This window comes from Budorcas taxicolor, chromosome 22 (genome assembly GCF_023091745.1).
Source record: "Budorcas taxicolor isolate Tak-1 chromosome 22, Takin1.1, whole genome shotgun sequence".
NCBI classification, from domain to species: domain Eukaryota; kingdom Metazoa; phylum Chordata; class Mammalia; order Artiodactyla; family Bovidae; genus Budorcas; species Budorcas taxicolor.
This window is the reverse complement of record NC_068931.1, coordinates 46,705,200-46,726,147: the sequence shown is the minus strand read 5'-3', so window position 1 is coordinate 46,726,147 and position 20,948 is coordinate 46,705,200. Positions and strand designations below refer to the sequence as shown.

At 49.1% G+C, this 20,948-nt stretch overlaps 1 protein-coding gene across 1 annotated transcript in view; it reads right to left on the bottom strand.

Annotated features, from left to right (window-relative positions):
• Nucleotides 1–20,948, bottom strand: part of ARK2C (arkadia (RNF111) C-terminal like ring finger ubiquitin ligase 2C) — a 107,313-nt gene that overhangs the window by 13,294 nt on the left and 73,071 nt on the right. Inside the window, exons 2-3 of the mRNA XM_052660589.1 lie at nucleotides 3,100–3,415; nucleotides 1,081–1,191 (exon numbers count right to left, since the gene is read on the bottom strand). Coding sequence (XP_052516549.1) covers nucleotides 1,081–1,191; nucleotides 3,100–3,415 — 427 coding nt within the window. The remainder of the gene's footprint in view (nucleotides 1–1,080; nucleotides 1,192–3,099; nucleotides 3,416–20,948) is intronic.

Below are 20,948 nucleotides of genomic sequence, written 5' to 3'. Positions count from 1 at the left end.
TTCCAAAGCAACCCTTGCCCATGAAAGTTAGCCTGAGTAAATGGCTGAGTAATGACACTACTGTATGTCTGTTTTATAAACAGTCCATTCCCTTTCGTTGAGGTTTTTTTGTTTTCACATTCTTTTAAAGAAAAAATATTTTTTTAACCTCAAAGTTGCAAGAACAGCACCAAAAAATTCCTGGTTATCCTTCATTCAGGATAACCAAATGTTAAAGTTTTACTACTTCACTGCATTTCTTTTTCCTTCTCGCTCTCCATCCATCCATCCATACCTACTTATACATACCCATACACAGTTCCCCGTGGATATTTTTTCTAAACTATTTAAAAGTAAGTTGCAGGCATGATGCCCTTTACCTCTAAGTACTTTAGTGAACTGCATATCTTTTTTTTCAAGTGTTCTAGTGTTTGGATCTGACCCTAGGCTAGGTGAGCCCTCCCTGAGCTAGAACCTGTGAGTAGGGTGGGACCAAGGACCCAAAACCAAGCAGTACTGCATCTCAGGGGAAGAAAGACCTCTGTCCTGAGCTCAGGAGATTGTGGGAAGACTTCACAAGGCCCCACTGCATACAAAGACCCCTCAACCAAGCCCTGAACCTCTCCCCAGGCACTCTCCCCAGGCCTTGCCTCCAGCCTGGTTGGTTCCATCTCCCTGAGCCTCTTTTGCATGGCTGGCACGCCCTGGCACTTCTCTCTGGACTCCTCAAGACCCACTTCCTCCAGGAAGCCTTCCCTGACCATCATGCTAGCTCCTGAGACTCTCCTATCTGCCCTCCTCCCAAGGACTACTGGGTCACAATACTCCCAGGACTTGGGAAATGCATTGCATCCCTGTCAGCTTCTCCCAGGCAGAACCACAAGAACTGAGCCCCAGGCTGGGCTCGTGGTGGTGCTTAGCCACATCTGAGCTTGCTGCCAGAACCCGGGGGCCCATCTGGCTCCGAAGGTGGCTGGGGACAGGGCAAAAGCTGGGGCTTGAAGACTAGAACTCCTGCGTCATTGATGTGAAGGAAACAGGAGCTCCAAGGATCAGGCAAGACCCTCCTCTCCCCCTCCCCCAGGGGCCCCAAAGACTCACCAGTCAGTGCCCTCAGCCAAATACCTGGGCTGAGGTGTCTGTAGTTGGTGGCCGAAATCGAAGCTGGGGTGGAGGCGGTGGGGATGGACAGACACGCGCTCCTGACTCCGCCTGCACCGGAAGGGAAGGAGGACCCAGGTGTCAGGGAAGCCCTGGGCCAGCCCAGCTTACAAGAGCACTGAGCCCCCGGCAGCCTCCACCCACACCTACGTATGGAGCGGTGGCCTTCAGCCCTCTTCCCAAGCTCCAAGGAAGCTTTCTGGGCAGCAGCTCATAACTCAGACATTCCCGCTGTCTGTGGGCTGCCCAGTACACCAAGGCTGCTCCCTGGGTCTAACTGCTGCCAACCTGCTGTCTCACCCAGGCTTTCTGCCTCCTTTGCTCCTTCTCCTTCTACTCCCCTCTGTCCTTGGTGGGTTGTATCCAGGACACACAGACCTGCCTCCTGTAGCATCTCCCACGTCTATGCACCCTTACCCTCTGCTGCCACCATGCTCTTCTCCTCTCCTCCACCCTTCTCCACACTCTTCCCAGTTTTCATGGCCCAGGACTAGGCCTCCTCCAGAAAGGCCTCCCAGAACACTCCAGATCATGGTGAGCTCTCCTTCCTCTGACCTCCTACAATACTTACCTTCTGTCCCAGGTACCCCAACCTCTACAGATATGAACACTTAGGGCCTCAAAGATCATCATGTGCAGAGGTGCTTGAAGTATGCGCCAACAACCCCTGGCAGTCCCTGTGACCCTTTCACAGGGTTTCTGAGGTCAAAACGATTTTCATAATAACACTATCATGTATTTGCTTTTTCACTCTCATTCTCTCACAAGTGAATGACGGAATTTTCTAGAAACTACATGACATGTGATTCAGCTACAATATGAGTGCAGAAGCAGATCTGAGAATACAGCTATCTTCTATTAGCTGTATTCTCAGATCTGCTTCTGCACTCAAATTATTAAAGAGATTTGCAAATATATAATTTTTAAAAGTCACTCTTTTTACTGCATTATATATAGCTATTTTTTGAAAAACATTATTGGCATTAATATAACTTTGTTATTGTCATTTTTAAATGAATTAACAAGTATTTAAATATTTTTCATTTTTGATTTCTAATAGGGTTTCAATAGTCATAGCCCACATAAGCAAAAGTTTGCTATAGTCCTCAATAATTTTTAAGAGTGTAAAATGTCCTGAGACAAAAATGTTAGAGAAACGCTTATCTTGTACAACTTCTCTTGATAGTTGAGACTCAGAGAGGTGAAGTGGCTTGCCCGAGGTCCCACGGTCAGTTCAGCCCCATTTGATTAGTACTGCCTCACTTAATTTTGCGTTTGTTTCATCGTTGGTCTCTCCAACCACATGATGGGCTCTTTGTGGGCGGGGTTGACCCAGGGCATCCGTTAGGGACCTCCAGGGTTAGAATCAGGTGACCGAGAAGTTTGAGAAGGTGCGAGGGGTCCCCTAGCCTAATCTCCCACACTATGCAAAAGTCCACTGGGAGCATCCTAGCCCACTAGTTACCCAACTCCTGACCAGCTACCTGGGCCATGTGGCAAGGACACATGCTAGCAACAGAGGGAGCCGGTGTCAGGCTAAAGCCGCACTCACTACCCGGAATGAATGCAGTGCCACCCCACTCCAGAACTCTTGCCTGGAAATCCCACGGACAGAGGAGCCTGGAAGGCTGCAGTCCATGGGGTCGCTGAGGGTGGGACAGGACTGAGCGACTTCACTTTCACTTTTCACTTTCATGCATTGAAGGAAATGGCAACCCACTCCAGTGTTCTTGCCTGGAGAATCCCAGGGACGGGGGTGCCTGGTGGGCTGCCGTCTATAGGGTCGCACAGAGTCGGCACGACTGAAGCGACTTAGCAGCAACCAGAGCAAAAGCTGCCTCCTACAGGGAGACTCCTTTGGTGACTGATGGCGGACCAAGCTTGGCAGGAAGGAAACCAGGGGTCGCGCCCTGGGCCCCGCCCCGGCCCCGCCCACCCTCGCCCGTGTGGCGCACATACCTGGGGTGCGAGACGAGCCGGCGGTGCTGGGCTTCCAGGAGCTGCTGCTGCAGGAGGTATTGCTGGTGCAGGGCCTGAGGTAGGAAGGAGGGACCTGTGACGTCCTGGAACTGCAGGGTGGGCAGCGGGGTCAGCGACTGGTGCAGGGCGCCGCTGTGCTGGTGGGCCGGGGCCATGTGGGCGCTGAGGCCCGGCTGCGACTGCACGGGGTGGGCCAGGGGGAAGTCGGGAGCGAGCTGCTGCGGCTGCGGGGGGCCCAGGTGGAAGTGACGGCAGGAGGTAGCGTGAGGAAGCTGAGACCTTTGAAAGGGGGCACCTGGAGAAGCAATGACAAAGACCCCATGAGGTCTAGCCCTGCTACCCTCCCCCACGGGTCTCATCTCCCCCTGCCCGCAACCTGCAGCCCCTGAAACTCTAAACCTTCATTAGAACCCAACAGTGTCATTATTTTTATATACAAATGATCATCAGTGCTGCCTGGTAAAGGCTCAGTGCAGAAGGTGTTGGAGGGAGGAGGCGTATTTTGTTTAATAAATAAGTAAGCATTCTCTTTTAAATTAACACACTAATTAAAGGAATTTTAAGGTCCCAGGAGAGAGTTTGGCTTTCTTGAATTTCTCCCAGGCAACTTTATTGATCTTACTACCTTTTAAATAGATGCCTAGGGAAACAGCCTGCAATGAAGGAGACCCAAGTTTGGTCCCTAGGTTGGGAAGATCCCCTCGAGAAGGAAATGGATACCCACTCCAGTATTCTTGCCTGAGAAATCCCACGGGCAGAGGAGCCCGGTGGACTACAGTCCATGGGGTTGCAAAGAGTAAGACACAACTGAGCAACCAGCACACACACACAAGAAAATATGGTCCAACCTAGTCAGTGTTCTTGCCTGGAGAACCCCAGGGACTGGGGAGCCTGGTGGGCTGCCGTCTGTGGGGTCACACAGAGTCAGACACGACTGAAGTGACTTAGCAGTAGCAGCAGCAGTCAAGCTCTGAAGCCTTGGCTGGCCAGGACCCAGCCTGCAGAGAGCCCAAATTTCTGAGAAAACAAGTTGTTTTCCATGCAATTTTAAGAAAAAAACTAATCACACAAAATTTTAAGTATAGTTAATTTGTTGTAATATGGTAATTTTTTTAAAAGCAAAAATTTCCAGCAATAAGCCAGGCTCATGCTTTATTTAATCTAGTCTCTACCACCTTCTAAATAAAATTAACCTTGATGATGGGGAAAGTCTTGCAACTTCTCCATAAGCAGAGATCCAGCTCTCAGTGCTGGAGTCCTTTAATAAGGAAGGAAGTAGACTTGACACCTCAGGAAGCTTTAAAGAGGCTTCCTGTTAAATGTGGCAGGTTCAACACATATCTGTTCCTTCCCAAACCCCACTGAAATGAGAGCAAAGGAATAAAGAGAAAATAAACAGACAAGGACAAGGAGAACAGGAGGCGTGACATCAGCAGGAAACAAATGTCAACAGATTTTTGGAAGACAGAAAGCAGATGGAGGAATTAACAGAGCTGAGAAATTGGAAACAAAGCCCCCAATGAAGGTGTGGACTTCCCTGTAGCTCAAATGGTAAAGAATCTGCCTGCAATGCAGGAGACCAGGGTTCGATCCCCAGGTCTGGAAGATCCTCTGGAGAAGGAAAGGGCAGTCCACTCAGTATTCTTGCCTGGAGAATCCCATGGGCAGAGAAGTCTGGCGGGCTATAGTCTGTGGGGTCACAAAGAGTTGGACATGAAAGTGGCTAAACACACACACCACGAAGGTGCAGTCGACGAGAAATGGATAGATCTTGCCACACATGCTGGAATGGGGTGGAGTTGGAGGTGGTGACTCCTTGGGAAGGCGGGAGAGATGGTGGCGCTGAGAATGGGGAGGCTGGTTGCCAACCTGCATGAGGAGCAGTTCTGCCCTTTCCAGTGCAGTGACTGTCCCTCCCTCGCCCTGGCATTTTGCAGGGAAACTGAGCCAGAAAGGCCCGAGTACTGGAGGACCGGGACGCAGCACCACGCTCCAACAGGGGGGTTATGTGAAAGTCTACACGTGGAACTCTGGAAACCTCTGCTCCCTTCTGGCACCTGGCACGGTGGATGCTGTCCTTTGTGTGCCCCTCCACTCTCCCCCACACCCCACAGCTCCAGGCTGGAAACTGGCCCCAGAAAGAGCTCGACAGATCCTTCTGGTTGGGAGTACCCAGTAAAATGGCAGAGTCCTCAGCCAGGCACTGCATAATAAAGCCTGCAAGTTGAAAGGTCCACGCCTAGACACAGAGCTTCTGCAAGTTTTGGTGACCTACTCTTCAATGTGAACAGACAGCCAAGGATGGCTAGTCTCTTGAGGAAAAGTGAAAAGAGAGAGAGAATATACTAAATTTAAAAAAAAGAAAAAAACTCAGAGAAACAGAAGTAATGCAGGGATCCAAAAAAAAAAAAAGACCAATAAACCTCAAAATGTTTAAATTAATATTCTTAGAAAAAGTAAGATATTGGTTCCATGAAACAACTGTAAACTCCTTTAAAAGGAGCAATGAGGAGACAAGAGAGGGCTTGGAATTTTAAAATTATAAGGGGTGAACTCTGAAATTTAGCAGAAGGGTTGGAAGATGACACTGGGTTAATTTCCCAGGCAGCAAAACAAGAAAACAAGGAGATGAGGAGAAAGATGCCAAAGTTGAAGGGTTCAGTCAGAAGAGCCCACAGTTTTTCTAGGAAGAGAAAAAAATGGAGAACATTATGGAAAAAAGTATTTTAAAAATTTCCCAGTACTGAAGGTCAGCTTCTAGATAGAAAAGGCCCTCTGAGTGCCCAGAAAAATGGGGACGGGGAGAACCACACAGTGAGGCATCTCACAGGGAAACCCCCAAGTACTGGGGGCAAAGAGATGATTCACACCTTCCAGAGAGAAGGCACAGCAGTCCCATTTGAAGGTCAGGAAGCAGAACAGCACCAGATGTTTCAACAGCAATGTCGGAAGCTTGAAAACAGTGGAGCAACTGCCTTCACGGTACTGCAGAGATGGGGGAGGGGGAGATTTTCAATCTAGAATTCTGTGTCCAGCTAAACTTAATCAGGCATGAGAATAGAACAAGACTGTTTTCAAACATGCAAGGTGTCAAAAAACAACAACAACAACAAAAAAAAACTTCTCTGCATTCTTTCTCAAAGAGGTACTGATGCAAACCAAGAGAAAGGAGAAATGAAATAGGGGATGACGCCTGGAAGAGAGGGCGTTTCCCAGGCACACAGCTGTACAGACCCTCCAGCAACCATTTCAAGGGGGGCAGGAGGGAGGGTGCACTGAAGGTTTCTAGGGGGTAGATAAAAAATATAGGATTACCATTAGATTTGGCCACAATAAAATAATACTTGAAGAAATTTTCCAGTTTTATAGAGCATTTGGTAAGAATTTATAAAACTGTCATAGAAAGCAGGCAATTATTGCCTCTAGGAAGGGAAAATATTGTTCAGAAAGTGTAATTATTATGTACTACTTGGTTCAGCAGTGAACAATCTCTATATATTAATAATGCAAGAAGCATTAATAAACTATGTTAGAACAGAAAAGGACATTTATCCCATATTAAGAAGAAAATAGATAATGTCAAAATTGAAAAATCGACAAATAGCCAATTTATTTATCTAAGAATTTATTTGGAAATTTACTTAGTAATTTATGTATTTCAGGAATTAAATACTTAAAGAAGAGCTGGGAGTGTTGAGCTTCTAGTGGTGGGGCTGCGGTGGGGAGGATGAAGGGCAGACAATCCCTGTTTTACTAAATGTGTCTTGTACTGGAGTTATTTGTCTTTGTAAATGACATGCATGTCACTGATAGGTTTTAAAAAAAATTTTTTTAATGAATATTTGCAAAACAAAATGAAACTAAAATGTATTTCTGGCTCACTGCAAGTAAGCCAGCAAAGAATTATCTAGCATCTTAACTCCCACAAGCATTACAGATCAGTAGGCCTCCCTGCCTGGTGAATTCTGGCTTCCATGAATCCAGGGGCTGTGGCCTGAGCAAGCTGGCTCTGGCTTCCTCCTTCTCCCTCACCACCATCTATCATCAACACAACTGTAAAAAATGGAGGAGAAGGCCCATGCAACTGAAGGAAAGAGGGCAAAAGAGGAATGGAGAGCTGTCGAAAGCTAACGAAGTGAAAGACAGCCACGACTGCGGAAGAAAGGAATGGGGTGACAAAAAGAAAGAATATTGTGAAGACTCCAATCCACCACTGTCTGTTCAGTTTCAGTGTGAGCCATATAGGTAACTGTAGATTTTCTAGTATCCACCTCTAAAGAAGTCAAAAGAGATAGGTGAATGTAATTTTAATAATACATGTTGTATAACTCAGTATATCCAAAATGTTACTCAATATAAAAATATATTGAGGGACTTTCCTGGTGGCCCAGTGGTTAAGAATCTTCCTGCAAATGCAGGAGACATGGGTTCAAACCCTGGTCCGGGAAGATTCTACATGCTGGGCAACGAAGCCTGTGCTTCACAACTACTGAAGCCCATGTGCTCTCTGCACAGCCTAATTAAATACATGAATTTTTTTTTTTAAGTATTAGGATATTTTACATTTTTTTCATACTAAGTCTTCAAAATCCGGTGTACAACTAGCACAGTACATCTTGACCACTTGCAGTTAGCAGCTTCCATGTTGGACAGTGCAGCTCTAAAGGAAGAAGACCAGCTCTACACACAGGGGAAAGCATTTTAGCCAAGTTTGCTAACGTGTCTGCCAGTGGCCCCCCTGGCTTGCTGGTGAGATTCACACACCTTAGCCTGATCGTCCAGCTCCATCCTCCTGATCCCCACCACCCCCACCAAACCCTCCACCATCACCCACGCTGGACCACTCGAATCTCCAGACATCCACATTCCCACTCCAGGACCACTGCTCACACTGGTGGCTGCCTTCCCCACCTTTAAAGGTCATATCACGGCAACTCAAAAAATGCCTCTCGTGCCCACCAGCCCGTGGGGACGCCTTCCTCCTCTGTGTTCCTATAGAAGGCCCTGTCGCTACCACTCCCTTGGCACTTGGCAGTAGCTACCTTGGGCTGTGAGTTCATGCCCACCACCCCGAGCTGGCCGAGCTTCGTGTCTCGCTGTTTCTGGATCCCAACACGCCTCCCTGGAGCTGGTGCTCAGTGAATAGCTGGTTGACTGACTGCTGGAGGGACTGCCGTGCTGAGGCCAGTTGAAGGCAAACTGATATGAAATTGAGAGGGAAGGAAGGTGGCCAGTAGGGCTGGGGTGAGCTCTCGGTTTTAAAGCTGCAGTGCCCAGGGGCTGGTCAGGCTGAGCGGGCTGGCATCCTCCACCTCAGGCACTGGTGGAGTCTCTCCCATCACGGGGAACAGCAGCTGCCTTCCTCCCACAGTCCCCTCCTGCCATAAGGGCGCCCACCCTGTGAGGGGGCAGCCTTTCAGATTCCTGTGGAGGCCCCTTAGGAAGAAGAAGGGCCACCACCCCAGCCTGGAGAGGTTTCCGACGCACTGGGCAGTGAACACGGCTGCCTTCTCTCCTGGGTGGACAGCAAAAGAGAACCGAAGTATCTATAGGTCCCGGATTGTTTCAGGCAATTTCTCCGTGCACAAGTCCTTTGACCTGTTCTGGGACTCTGACCCTCTCCCCTTTCACCTCCATCCCCAGAGGGCTCTCAGTCGCAGCCACCCTACTCAGAAAGTAGTTAAAGGCAGGAGACACCCATTGTGGGGCCCCAGCCTCTCCCCAGCCCGTGTCCTGCACCGTCTATGGAAGCAGCAGATAGTGGCTGCTGTATGTGGTCTCTAAGAGCAGAGGAATGAAGTTCTTAGGGTACACGATTTGGGCCCCTGGCAAGCCAACAATCAGTGACATCTGAATAACACTTACATCCCACAATGCCCCCATCAATAGACAACCTGCAATTTTTCCCATTAGAGTTACTCCTTTGGGTTAAAAAAATAATCTCCAGATGTCCTTGACTATACTGTCCATTTGTCTTATTTCCCCAGGGCTGAAATGACACCAGTTGGAAGATTCATCATGAACTAAATAATATGATTAGGGAGTGGGGGGAAAAAAGAGGGGCTACATTTTTTTTTAAGCACCACATTAAGGGAACACAGCAAAGTATAAGACACACAGTAGTTTCAGAAATGTGAAAAGAAACATGTGCATCTTAGAATCCTACAAACTGGTGCTATTGGGTCCCTCTGAGAGCTAGCTGGGAGCACCTTCAAGCAGGGGTGTTTCCCAGGGCAAGGCTGGGATGGGGCAGGCCACCATGTGGGCCTTGCCCAGTGGCCACCTGGCACACACAGGCACCTCACAAGAGCTGGTGTTTGACCCATGCCTCGTGGGCGGGGAGCCAAAAAGGCTGGCAGCTGGAGAGTGCGTGGATCAGAGGACAAGCCCCATGGGGAGGGGAAGGTGTAGGAGAAGTGCAGGATGTGGGGCCATGGGCTTTGGGCCAGGTGGGTGGAGAAGACAGTGACGGAGCTCTCGCATCTCTGGAAGGTTCCCTGACACTCATCTGGTAAGTGACAAAGCGGAGACTTGAACTGATGCCTTTACTGAAAGGCAGCTGTCAATGGGGAGGAGGGGTAGAGCCCGGGAACCAGGAGGCTTGATAAAAGGAGAGGTCCTTCTGAGGAGGAGAGCAGGGCAGAAACCAGGCCCGACACCCGGAGCATCCTCTGGGCCAGGCCCGGTTTCCTGGGGACAATGGGACGGGGACAAGGGGGCAGAGGAGACTGGTTGGGAGCTGAGAGGAACCAGGCTGAGAAGTCAGGAAGCCAGGGATGGCAGTGGAGACAGCAGGGCGGTGTGGCCAGCCGGGCTTCTCCAGAGCAGGCAGTGTCCTGCTCTGGAGGGATGTTCTAGCTGAATTCTCACCTGCACCAGCTTGATCACCTCAAAGAAAAAGGGGCTTTCAGCCTCCAGACCCCAGAGCTGAGGGGTACTGTCTTCAAATCCTCAGACCAAGAAGGAAGGGAAGGAGCAGGCAGTATGGGGACAGCCACCAGAGGGGCCCGCTGCCCACCCCATGGCCCCGGGGATAACCGCCTCCTGCCGGTGGGGCCCTCGGGGACGAGGCCGCAGGCCCCTGGCCAGCCAGGCCAAACATTCCCCACTTCTCTCATGGATGGGTGCTGGACCCTGGGAGAAAAGGATGGAGCCAAACCCTCCTGGGTCTCCAGGGAAGCTGGCGTCCCCCCTCCCCAGGCCAGTTCTCGGACCCCAGGCTCCTGTTGTCCTCCGGTCACTGACCCGCCTCACTCTCCCTCAGAAGCAGAGGCGGCACAGGAAGGCGGCGCCCACAGCAGAGTCGGAGGGGAGGGTCAGGTCAAAGAGGCCCCCTCCTGCAGGCCCTGCGATGGAGGGATGGAGACCAACCCGCCAGCAGGCCCGGGAGGCTGCCCCTTGTCTCTGCTGAGCACTTCTTGAAGCCAGGTCTGGAGCCAGAGTCTGCTCCCCTCTGAAAAGCCAAGCTCTCAAGTGGCTAAGAAAATCGGTCTTTTGAAAGCAGATTTCTGCCCCCAGGAGCCGGGAGGAAGGCCTCCAGTACCGAAGAGGCTTTCAGAGCCAGGCAGAGTTACCCCGTGGAAGGGCTCAGTGGTAGGGCCAGGGTGCCTCCCCTTGCTGTCGGACCTGCAGGGACAGTCCGCTTCTCTGGGCCTCAGATTGTGACCCACAGTGATGACACCCCATCCTACACGCTTGCTAATGTTCCTCAGCTGTGGGGTGGGGGCACAGCAGGCGTCTTCCGGCTCAGCCTCTCCTCTGGCTCGTGGGGGACCCCGGGGCAGTCACAACACTCAGTTCACCAGATCTGCCGACCCCTCTCCTGCTGGGAAAAACCTGTGTGTTCTGTGCCATGTCCAGCACCGGAAGTGAGCTCGAAGCGGTGATAGGCAATAGCCAACCAATGCTCGCTTTCAAAATCCATCTTCCGGTGGCTGCTGTGTCATTCTAAAGCCAGTTTTGAGCAATCCATCCCTTGCAAACACCCTTTCTGGCCTTTCTCTCTCTCTCTCTCTCTGCTCCTCTTGACTTTCTCTCTTACCTCTCCCAGACCCCCAGGGGACTTGCCTGACCCCTGACCCCATACCCTACCTCCCAAGACTGTCTGCATTGTGTCAGCATTAAACACCCAAGGCAGATGTTAACTCTGGGATAGAATCTCCTGTTGGGTTTGTGGCATTTGCCTGTTACACTTCGTGTTTCATTTCTGCACAAATTTTATCTCTAATAATCTTCTGTAAAGTGAGTGATTTCAGGACAAATACTGTTTCAAATCCTGAAAGATGATGCTGTGAAAGTGCTGCACTCAATATGCCAGCAAATTTGGAAAACTCAGCAGTGGCCACAGAACTGGAAAAGGTCAGTTTTCATTCCAATCCCAAAGAAAGGCAATGCCAAAGAATGCTCAAACTACCGCACAATTGCACTCATCTCACATGCTAGTAAAGTAATGCTCAAAATTCTCCAAGCCAGGCTTCAGCAATACGTGAACCGTGAACTTCCTGATGTTCAAGCTGGTTTTAGAAAAGGTAGAGGAACCAGAGATCAAGTTGCCAACATCCGCGGGATCATGGAAAAAGCAAGAGAGTTCCAGAAAAACATCTATTTCTGCTTTATTGACTATGCCAAAGCCTTTGACTGTGTGGATCACAATAAACTGTGGAAAATTCTGAAAGAGATGGGAATATCAGACCACCTAACCTGCCTCTTGAGAAATCTGTATGCAGGTCAGGAAGCAACAGTTAGAACTGGACATGGAACAACAGCCTGGTTCCAAATAGGAAAAGGAGTACATCAAGGCTGTATTTTGTCACCCTGCTTATTTAACTTATATGCAGAGTACGTCATGAGAAACGCTGGACTGGAAGAATCATAAGCTGGAATCAAGATTGCTGGGAGAAATATCATCAATCACCTCAGATATGCAGATGACACCACCCTTATGGCAGAAAGTGAAGAGGAGCTAAAAAGCCTCTTGATGAAAGTGAAAGAGGAGAGTGAAAAAGTTGGCTTAAAGCTCAACATTCAGAAAATGAAGATCATGGCATCTGGTCCCATCACTTCATGGGAAATAGATGGGGAAACAGTAGAAACAGTGTCAGACTTTATTTTTTTGGGCTCCAAAATCACTGCAGATGGTGACTGCAGCCATGAAATTAAAAGATGCTTACTCCTTGGAAGAAAAGTTATGACCAACCTAGATAGCATATTCAAAAGCAGAGACATTACTTTGCCGACTAAGGTCCGTCTAGTCAAGGCTATGGTTTTTCCTGTGGTCATGTATGGATGTGAGAGTTGGACTATGAAGAAGGCTGAGCGCTGAAGAATTGATGCTTTTGAACTGTGGTGTTGGAGAAGACTCTTGAGAGTCCCTTGGACTGCAAGGAGATCCAACCAGTGCATTCTGAAGGAGATCAACCCTGGGATTTCTTTGGAAGGAATGATGCTAAAGCTGAAACTCCAGTACTTTGGCCACCTCATGCGAAGAGTTGACTCATTGGAAGAGACTCTGATGCTGAGAGGGATTGGGAGCAGGAGGAGAAGGAGACAACCCAGGATGAGATGGCTGGATGGCATCACGGACTCGATGGATGTGAGTCTGAGTGAACTCCGGGAGTTGGTGATGGACAGGGAGGCCTGGCGTGCTGCGATTCATGGGGTTGCAAAGAGTTGGACACAACTGAGCGACTGAACTGAACTGAACTGAACCATACAGTAAGTGTCCTTTGTTCTTAGAAGGATTTAGGAAATTTCCAAGAGGGAGGGGAGAGAAAATGAGAGAAAGGGAAAGAAAAGCAGGAAAGTGGGAAGAAGAGAAGGAAAGAAAGAAGAGAAAGACTTTCATTATCTTAGGAAAGTTCACTATTAGTTTATTAGCTGGTAAGCAAATACAAGGGCGTCCATGGTGGCTCAGATAGTAAAGAATCTGCCTACAGTGTAGGAGACCCAGGTTTGATCCCTGAGTTGGGAAGATCCCCTGGAGGAGGGCATGACAACCCACTCCAGTATTCTTGCCTGGGAAATCCCATGGACAGAGAAGCCTGGCGTGCTACAATCCATGGGGTAGCAAAGAGACACAACTGAGCAAATAACATACACACACATGCACACACACGCGCACACACAAGGAAATACACAACTGCAGGGAATCCTAGAATATTTGAGTTAAATGAGGCTCAGAGACCACATAGCCTTTGTTCTACGAGATGAGGATCTCAAGGAGGCTGGAAAAGGGGGATGGCTTTTCCAAGTGCTTTCAGGTAGCTATGGCCGAGTTGGGACTGGATTCCAGGCCTCTGAGTCCCCATGTGGTGTGTTCCACACTGTGCTGCACTTCAGAGTCCCCCCACCCAGCACCAGGTCCTCATGTGCCCACCCCAGTCCACACGCAGTGCCCAGGAGCCCAACTGCCCAGGCCCCAGTGGTCTCCCCGCCCCTTCCCATCCCCTATCCCCATCCTAAGCCTCCCCCAGGAGGAAGCCTTTCCTTCTGAAGGGAGTAACTCGGGGGTGATGAGGACCAGCAGCTGGTGCCCGTGGGAGGAATCCAAACCTCTGCTGTGACAGATGCTGAGGAGTGGCCGTGGTGGCTGACATTGCTTAGGCCCAGTCAGTTCACCTTGGCCAGCAGCCCCAGGCCTCTTTCCTGGCCTAAGAACAAGGCCCAGCTTTCTGGAGTAGGGCAAGGTCTTTGCAGCCCATTGGGTCCTCCTGGCAGAAGGCAACTGCTGCTTCAGCAGGGTCCCTGGGAAGCCTCCCATGTAAAGCTTTGGCCCTACGATTCACAGTTTTAACTGATAAAGAGGGATGGAGGAAATTCTAGGGTCCTGGCACCAATTCTGGGCACCTTGTGTTAATATGGACACCTAAACTGAAGTCTGATGAGGAGACCAGGGCTGGGAGGGGACTTGAGTTGCCCGAAAGGAGGAACAGCTGAGGAATCCAGGCATGAGCAGCGCAGAGGCGACTCTGGGACAGGGAAGAGCTCAGGCAAAGGGAACCATTCTTTGGTGGATTTGGGTCAAGGTAAGGAAGACATTTCTTAGAATTCATTTGCCCTCCAAAGTTCCTTATCGCTGGGCATGTCCATGCCGAGGCTGGGCAGCTGCCTGGCAGAGCACTAGGCCTTCTGTGCTCACTAGGAGATGATGCAGACTCATTGCAGCATCTACCCCCTGCCTGAGCACAGGTAGGCCAAACTGGTCCTTGGAGGCACAGAAAGCCTGTTCTGGGTGAGGGGGGAAAGAGGAAGGAACACGGCAACAAGCAGAGAGCACACCTGAGTACTCAGGGCCCAAACCTGCAGGTGCAAGGAGGAGAAGCAAGCCTCAGGCAGGCAACCAAAGACAGACTCCCTCCTCTACTCAACACAGTCCCAGGAGCCTCCTCTCCCTCTGCACTGATACAGCTCAAAACTTTGGTTTCCTGCATCTTCTGAGCCTTCCAATGACCCCCACTGACTCCTCTATCCTGGGACATGTTCAAGTTTTATGTTTCTAGGTAATGCATCCTTTGTGATCCTCTCAGATGCAGGATGCTTGGGGAGATGATACTGGAAAAATGGAGGAGGGTGCAAATTGTGGGATGTCTGAATGGCAGGACCAGGAGGTTGGGGTATACCTTGTGAGACAACTACTTCAGAGAAACCCAGAGAAATCAGAGATGAAGAATATGGATCATCTGCCCAGAACCCAGCTTCCTAGGCTATTCTTCCTGGCCTCCTTACTTACTCCAGGTAAACTGAATTAACCTCTTTTGATCCAGTTGCTCGATCCAAAGAAGAATATTCCCTGGTTCGGCTTCTTGGTCTGCTTTCCTTCCTCAGCATAGTTTGGTTTCCTGACCAACGGGAACAAACAAGGCTTAGAAAGGAAATGATATGCCCAGAGGGATTCTTTACCTCCAAGAGCAACTTTGTGAATGCTTCCCCAGGGCCAGGCTTTGATCTCTAATGAAAAGCTCAGCTTCTTCCGAGGAACTGAATTCCTGGCTCTCGAAGGTGGAAGGGAACTTTCCATCCTAAGAAAGCCTGCTTGCCCATGGGCATGAGATAATTAAACAGCAAACTTTCGGGAAACAGCAAAAGATCTGTGCTCCAGTTGTGGTCACAGACCAGAAGTAAGGGAAGGGTGCCCAGGAGTGCGAGGTTGGCTAGAGACAGGATGCAATTACAGAAGACAGTTCTCCAGGCATCATCCATCCTGGAAGATGCCTTTTTTTTTTTTTTTTTTTTTGTCTAACGCCAATGAGCACTATAAAAATATTCCCACCAGAGTCATAAAAGGGCATTTTGTAGAAGCTACCTATGGTTAGGAGATCTCACTCCCTGGGGAAAGGACCAAGCTCTATTTCATGCACCCGTATTCCTAGTGCATGGCGCAGATCTTGACATGTAGTGAGAACTCACAGAAGAAAAAAAGGAAGGGAGGGAGGGAGAAAAATGAACATGTAGGCAATAACATCTTGCTAAAAACCTTGGGAAGTGTGCAAAACAGCCATCTCCCAGCATTTCAGTGCTTGGGAGTTTTCCATGGTGGCAGAGGAATAAACGCAACTCAAGGAAGTAAGATGTAACATAGAAAGACTGATCTGGGAGATGCTGCAGACAGGAGGATTGGGAATTCTTTCAACGAGTCTAGGGACCCAGTTACCCGTCACCACGGACTGAGGTGGCCCAGCACACCCAGTGGTCAGTGTGAATCGCAACCAACTGACCCAGAAGAAGATACAGTTTCAGACCTAGAACAGAAAGCCTTCTGCCACCCCTGGCCAAGGAAGGAGGGGTCTACACTGTTGATGGCATTGGTTAACTTTCTTATAAACCATATATAGTTCCTTCTAGGTCATACTTGTCTAATATTCTTGATAAAGACTCAAGTAAATTAAAAAAAAAAAAAAAAATCCAAGCCCCAAGAACTTTCGAGGAATGCCAGGGCAGCTTCTGGGCCCACCTCACCTGAGCATTTCCTGGTACCCAAAACAGAGCAAGTTCAGAAAGCTGCTTCACCTGGGACTCTCTTGAGATCTGCAGAATACACGTTCACTTCAGTCGCTCAGTCGTGTCCGACTCTTTGTGGCCCCATGGACTGCAGCACGCTAGGCCTTCCTGTCCATCACCAACTCCCAGAGTTTACTCAAACTCATGTCCGTTGAATCAGTGATGCCATCCAACCATCTGATCCTCTGTCATCTTCTTCTCCTCCCACATTCAACCTTTCCCAGCATCAGGCAGGGTCTTTTCAAATGAGTCAGCTCTTCACATCAGGTGGCCAAAGTATTAGACTTTCATCTACAACATCAGTCCTTCCAGTGAACACCCAGGACTGATCTCCTTTAGGATGGACTGGTTGGACTTCCTTGCAGTCTTAGGGACTCTCAAGAGTCTTCTCCAACACCACAGTTCAAAAGCATCAATCCTTCGATGCTCAGCTTTCTTTATAGTCCAACTCTCACATCCATACGTGACTACTGGAAAAACCATAGCCTTGACTAGATGGACCTTCCACGTGATACCCACATAAAGGCCTGGCCCTATGAATACTTCAGGCAGGACTGAGATTAACTTCATTCCTTGGCCTCCTTTTTCCCCCAGGAGAATCCTGTTCCTTCTGACTCTCTGTTCCCCTGCACCACCTCTGCCCTGTTCCCAGACTGGCTCTCAGGGCCCACTCACTGTGACGGGCAATGATGGACTTACAGTGATGGCTTTTCTCAGGAGTGGTTATGTTTTAGCAAGATCATATCGTGAAGTCCTAATGGTGGAATTTCAGAGAGCAGCCAGTGAGTCTTAGCACGGGAAAGCGGGGAGAGCCCAGTCTCGCCCTGAAATTAAATTCCGAGGGAGTCAGAAGCAATTAAATTACACTCCCAATTGGTTTTACCCATGGGCACGTCAGTCTGGCACCCTGGGATGTGTGTGTAGGGGGTGGGGTTGGGGGAGGGGAGGTGTGCAAAGAAAGAGAGAGGAAGGAGGGAGGGAGGGCGTTGGTTAAAATCCATGAGAGCTGAGAAAGGAGGGCAGGAGACTGGCTGTAGGAGAAAAGAGGGAGGGGGACGTCTGAAGGGAGAGGGAGGAGAGAGGAGGGCGGAAGAGAGACAGTGCTCTCACTGCCCTCAAAACCAGCAGGCGATGCCTCAAACAGCAAAGGCCTGTCCCGGGTCACCTCTGGGGACTCTGTAGGCCCCTCGAGGGCCCCTGGCTTGGCCTGCGATGGCTCTTGCCTCCACCAGCACGATGGGCGCCCCCCCCCACCCCCCGCCAGGCAGGCCATGTCCAGCTGTGCCCACGTCTATCTGCTCATCACCTGGTATCCTTCATAGTTATCATCTCCGGCCAATGTCCCTTTGATCAAGTCACCCCAACTGGACCAAGAGCCCCCAGAGGCCAAGACTGTGCACCGGACAGCAGCTGAGTCACTCCACTTCTTATCTCTGCACCGAGATTCTGATCAGCAAGACGAGCGCCTGGCAGGGTGATCAGAAGATGCCACCTGTGAACGTGCCTTGCAGAGGACAGACGCTCTCACCCTCCACCAGCCTGGGTGCAGAGAAGAAGCTCAAGGAAAACCTCTGTCTTCAAAGTCCTCTCTCTCCCCATCAAGCCCCAAGCATGGTCTCTAGTAGCCTCCTGGCTCCTGGGGTGAACTCCAGGACACCAGGGACACTCAAGGAATGTCAGTAATAGCATTCCCACTGGAGCCAACAATTCTCCAGGAGGGAGTCATTGCTTTGAATTAAGCATCACTCACTCCCACTTTTAAGATGCAAACATTCCCAAGAGGGTTGCACATTAAGTCCTTACTGTTCGGTGTGGATGAACCTGCAAGACTCTGTCTGTCCAGAATGAATGGAAAAATCATTGAGATGCCAAGTGAGGTGGCAAGGCTGGGAAAGAAAGCCTGACTTTATCTCCTTCACAACTCTGCCCCAGCAGTTCTGAGGATGGAGACAGCCAGCGACAGGTCATTTGATTGGCCAATTGCATTCGACTTTAAAGTTGGCTTATCCACTCACCAGATATTTACTGCATGCCTATTACTTGCCAGGAACTGCTCTAATGTTGGGATGCAGCCGTGAATAACAGTCAAAAACATGTGCCCTTGTGGGATTATAATCTAGTCCTGCACTGCCCTGTGTGGTCACCAGTGTGACTGTGTGTGACTGTTCAGCATGTGAAATTGGCTACTCTAAATTGATAAAGGTGGTCAGTGTAAAATAAGTCTGCAGCACCAGACTTCAAACGTGTTGTACCAACAAAATATTGTAAAAAATTTAGAAACTTGGCAAATTGCTTTTATGTTGAAATAACAAGTTTTGGATATAATGAATTAAATAATGTATCTACTAAAAATAAATTCCATACTTTTTAAAATGTAGCTGTTAGAAAATGTTAATTTATATTTTTCTTACATTATAGTGGACAGTACTGGTCTAGACAGTAAATAGGTATATCAGAAAAAGTATCATTTATCAAAGACGATAAAAGCTATGAAGAAAACAAACAGGGAAGGAAGACGAGAAGGGAGAGTTAATTTTTCAAACCTTCACTGAAGAGACTTTTCTGTAAAGAGCTGAAAAAGCATGAAGATATCAGGAGAAGAGTTTTCCAGGGAGACAGAACTGCAAGTACAAAGGCCCTGTGATGAGTGTGAGCCTGGCCTTGAGGAATATCAGGAGGCCAGTGTGGTTGAAGCAGAATGAGAGACAAGGGGGAATGGTAGGAGTTTAGGTAAGGTAAATATTGGGGACTCAATAAATGTTGAGATTGTGCAGGACCTTGTTGGCCGTTATAGGATACTGGCTTTTACTCTGAGTGAGATTAGCTTTTACTGTTAGTGAGAAGCCAAAGGAAGGTGTCTGAGCAGAGAAATGACAAACTTTGACTCCCTCTGATTGCCATACTGAGAACAGGCTACAGGGACAAAAGGGCAGAAGCAGAGACCAAGAAAGATACAGTTGTTCCTTGGACCAGGGTGCGAGTGGGGTAGAGAGATAAGAGGTCATCAGCCCCTAAACATATGTCAAGGGTAGAGGTGACTGGATCTGCTGATGGATTGGACATGAAATGTGAGAGACAGAAGACAAGGGTTCCAGATCTTCTGTCCTGAACAACTAGAAGGACGGCGTGTTAACAGTTTGCTAAAGTGGTCCCAGTCCTTCCCTCCTGGTACACACACCCCTTGCAAGGTGACTTTGCAGCCCCTCCCACCAAGAAGCATAATCTAGTTCCCTACCTCTTAAATCTGAGCTTCGCCATATGACTGACTTTGGCCAACAGAACACAGTGGAAGTGACATCATGCCAGTTCTGAGCCTGGACCTCAAAAGACCTTGCTGTTTCCATTCTCATTCAGAGCCCCGTCCCTCCCATGTGACCAAGCCCAGGCTAGCCCAGTGGAGGATAGGCAACCATGTGAAGCAGAGATAAGTTTCCAGCTGAGACTACCTTAGATCAGTCTGTCCCAACTGATTGTAAAAATACAAGTGAACCCAGTTAAGACCAAAAGAACTCCCAGCTGAGCCCAACCCAAATTCAGTTCAGTTCAGTCACTCAGTTGCGTCCGACTCTTTGCAACCCTATGGACTGCAGCACGCCAGGCCTCCCTGTCCATCACCAACTCCCGGAGTTTACTCAAACTCATGTCCAAATTATCAGCCCACTAAATTGTGAGCTGAATAGATGGTTGTTGTTTGAAAACAAGCTTTGGAATAGTTATCATGCAGAAAAATACTGATACAGATGATATTGGCATTTATTAAGGTGGAGACTCAATTTTTAATTATGCTGTGATTGTTTTGAATGTGAGTCTGGATGCTTAGAGAACAAAATCCTTGTCTTCTCTCCCTGAAACACTCAGTGTACCCTCAGGAAAGGACTAGATGGAATCTGGGTGCTCAGTGTACACTTGGATGGATGGATGGATGGATGAATTCATTTGATAGATGACTTATTAATAGTCTTCTCAAGGACCAGCCAGGTCCCTGAGTCACCCTTCCCTTGACAAAGCCAGATGAGCTTTAAATGCTTCCTCCCCCTACCAACCACCTGCTACTCCATTGAGAGTTTGCAGTTGAACCTTGACTTCCCAGAGCTTCCATCAGCAATAGCAACAGAGAACTGAAACCCACAGATCCATATGTTTCCTCGAGAACACGAAGAACTGATTTCTAGCCTGTTTTGACCTCCCACACCCAGCCTCTTCCCAGATGTGCTGGCAAACAGACAAATCAATTGTTTGGGGTTTATCTTCTTCGACACCCCCATGAGATGTTCATTAGCAGCGGAAATGCCAACAGCAAAGTCAAAAGGGCTGAGGACAATCCCCAGCTGTGAGTAGCCAGCTGGTGCAGCACTGGGCGTCTTGACTTTCCACCCAGGGCTGGTGCCCTTTTCCGGGGCGTCAGGCACCATTTCCTGCTTGTCTGTTTGTCTTTCCTCCACACCAGGTGCTCCAGGACTTTAGGAACCCACACTGGTGCTTCTGTGATGCTCTTGGTAATGTCGGGACATCAGATCATCTCCTTCAAAGCATCTCCCAAGTGCAGCCAGCCCCACAACCATCCAAGCTGGGTGAATTAGAAGACTATCCCCGTTTTAGAGATGAGGCAACTGAGGCTCTGAGAGTTGGCAGACTCACCCCACAGCACTTAACCCATGGCTAAGTTTAGAGCCTGGTTTTCTGATTCCAAACCGGTCTTTCTTTCAGTATTGGCACCATCAAAATATGTTCTCAATAATGGGCCAAATACACTGAGAAAGGGGGCAGAGGGCTCCTTAGGCAGATTATTGGTAATTTTAGGTTAGGTCTCCCAAGGGCATATAACCCATGTC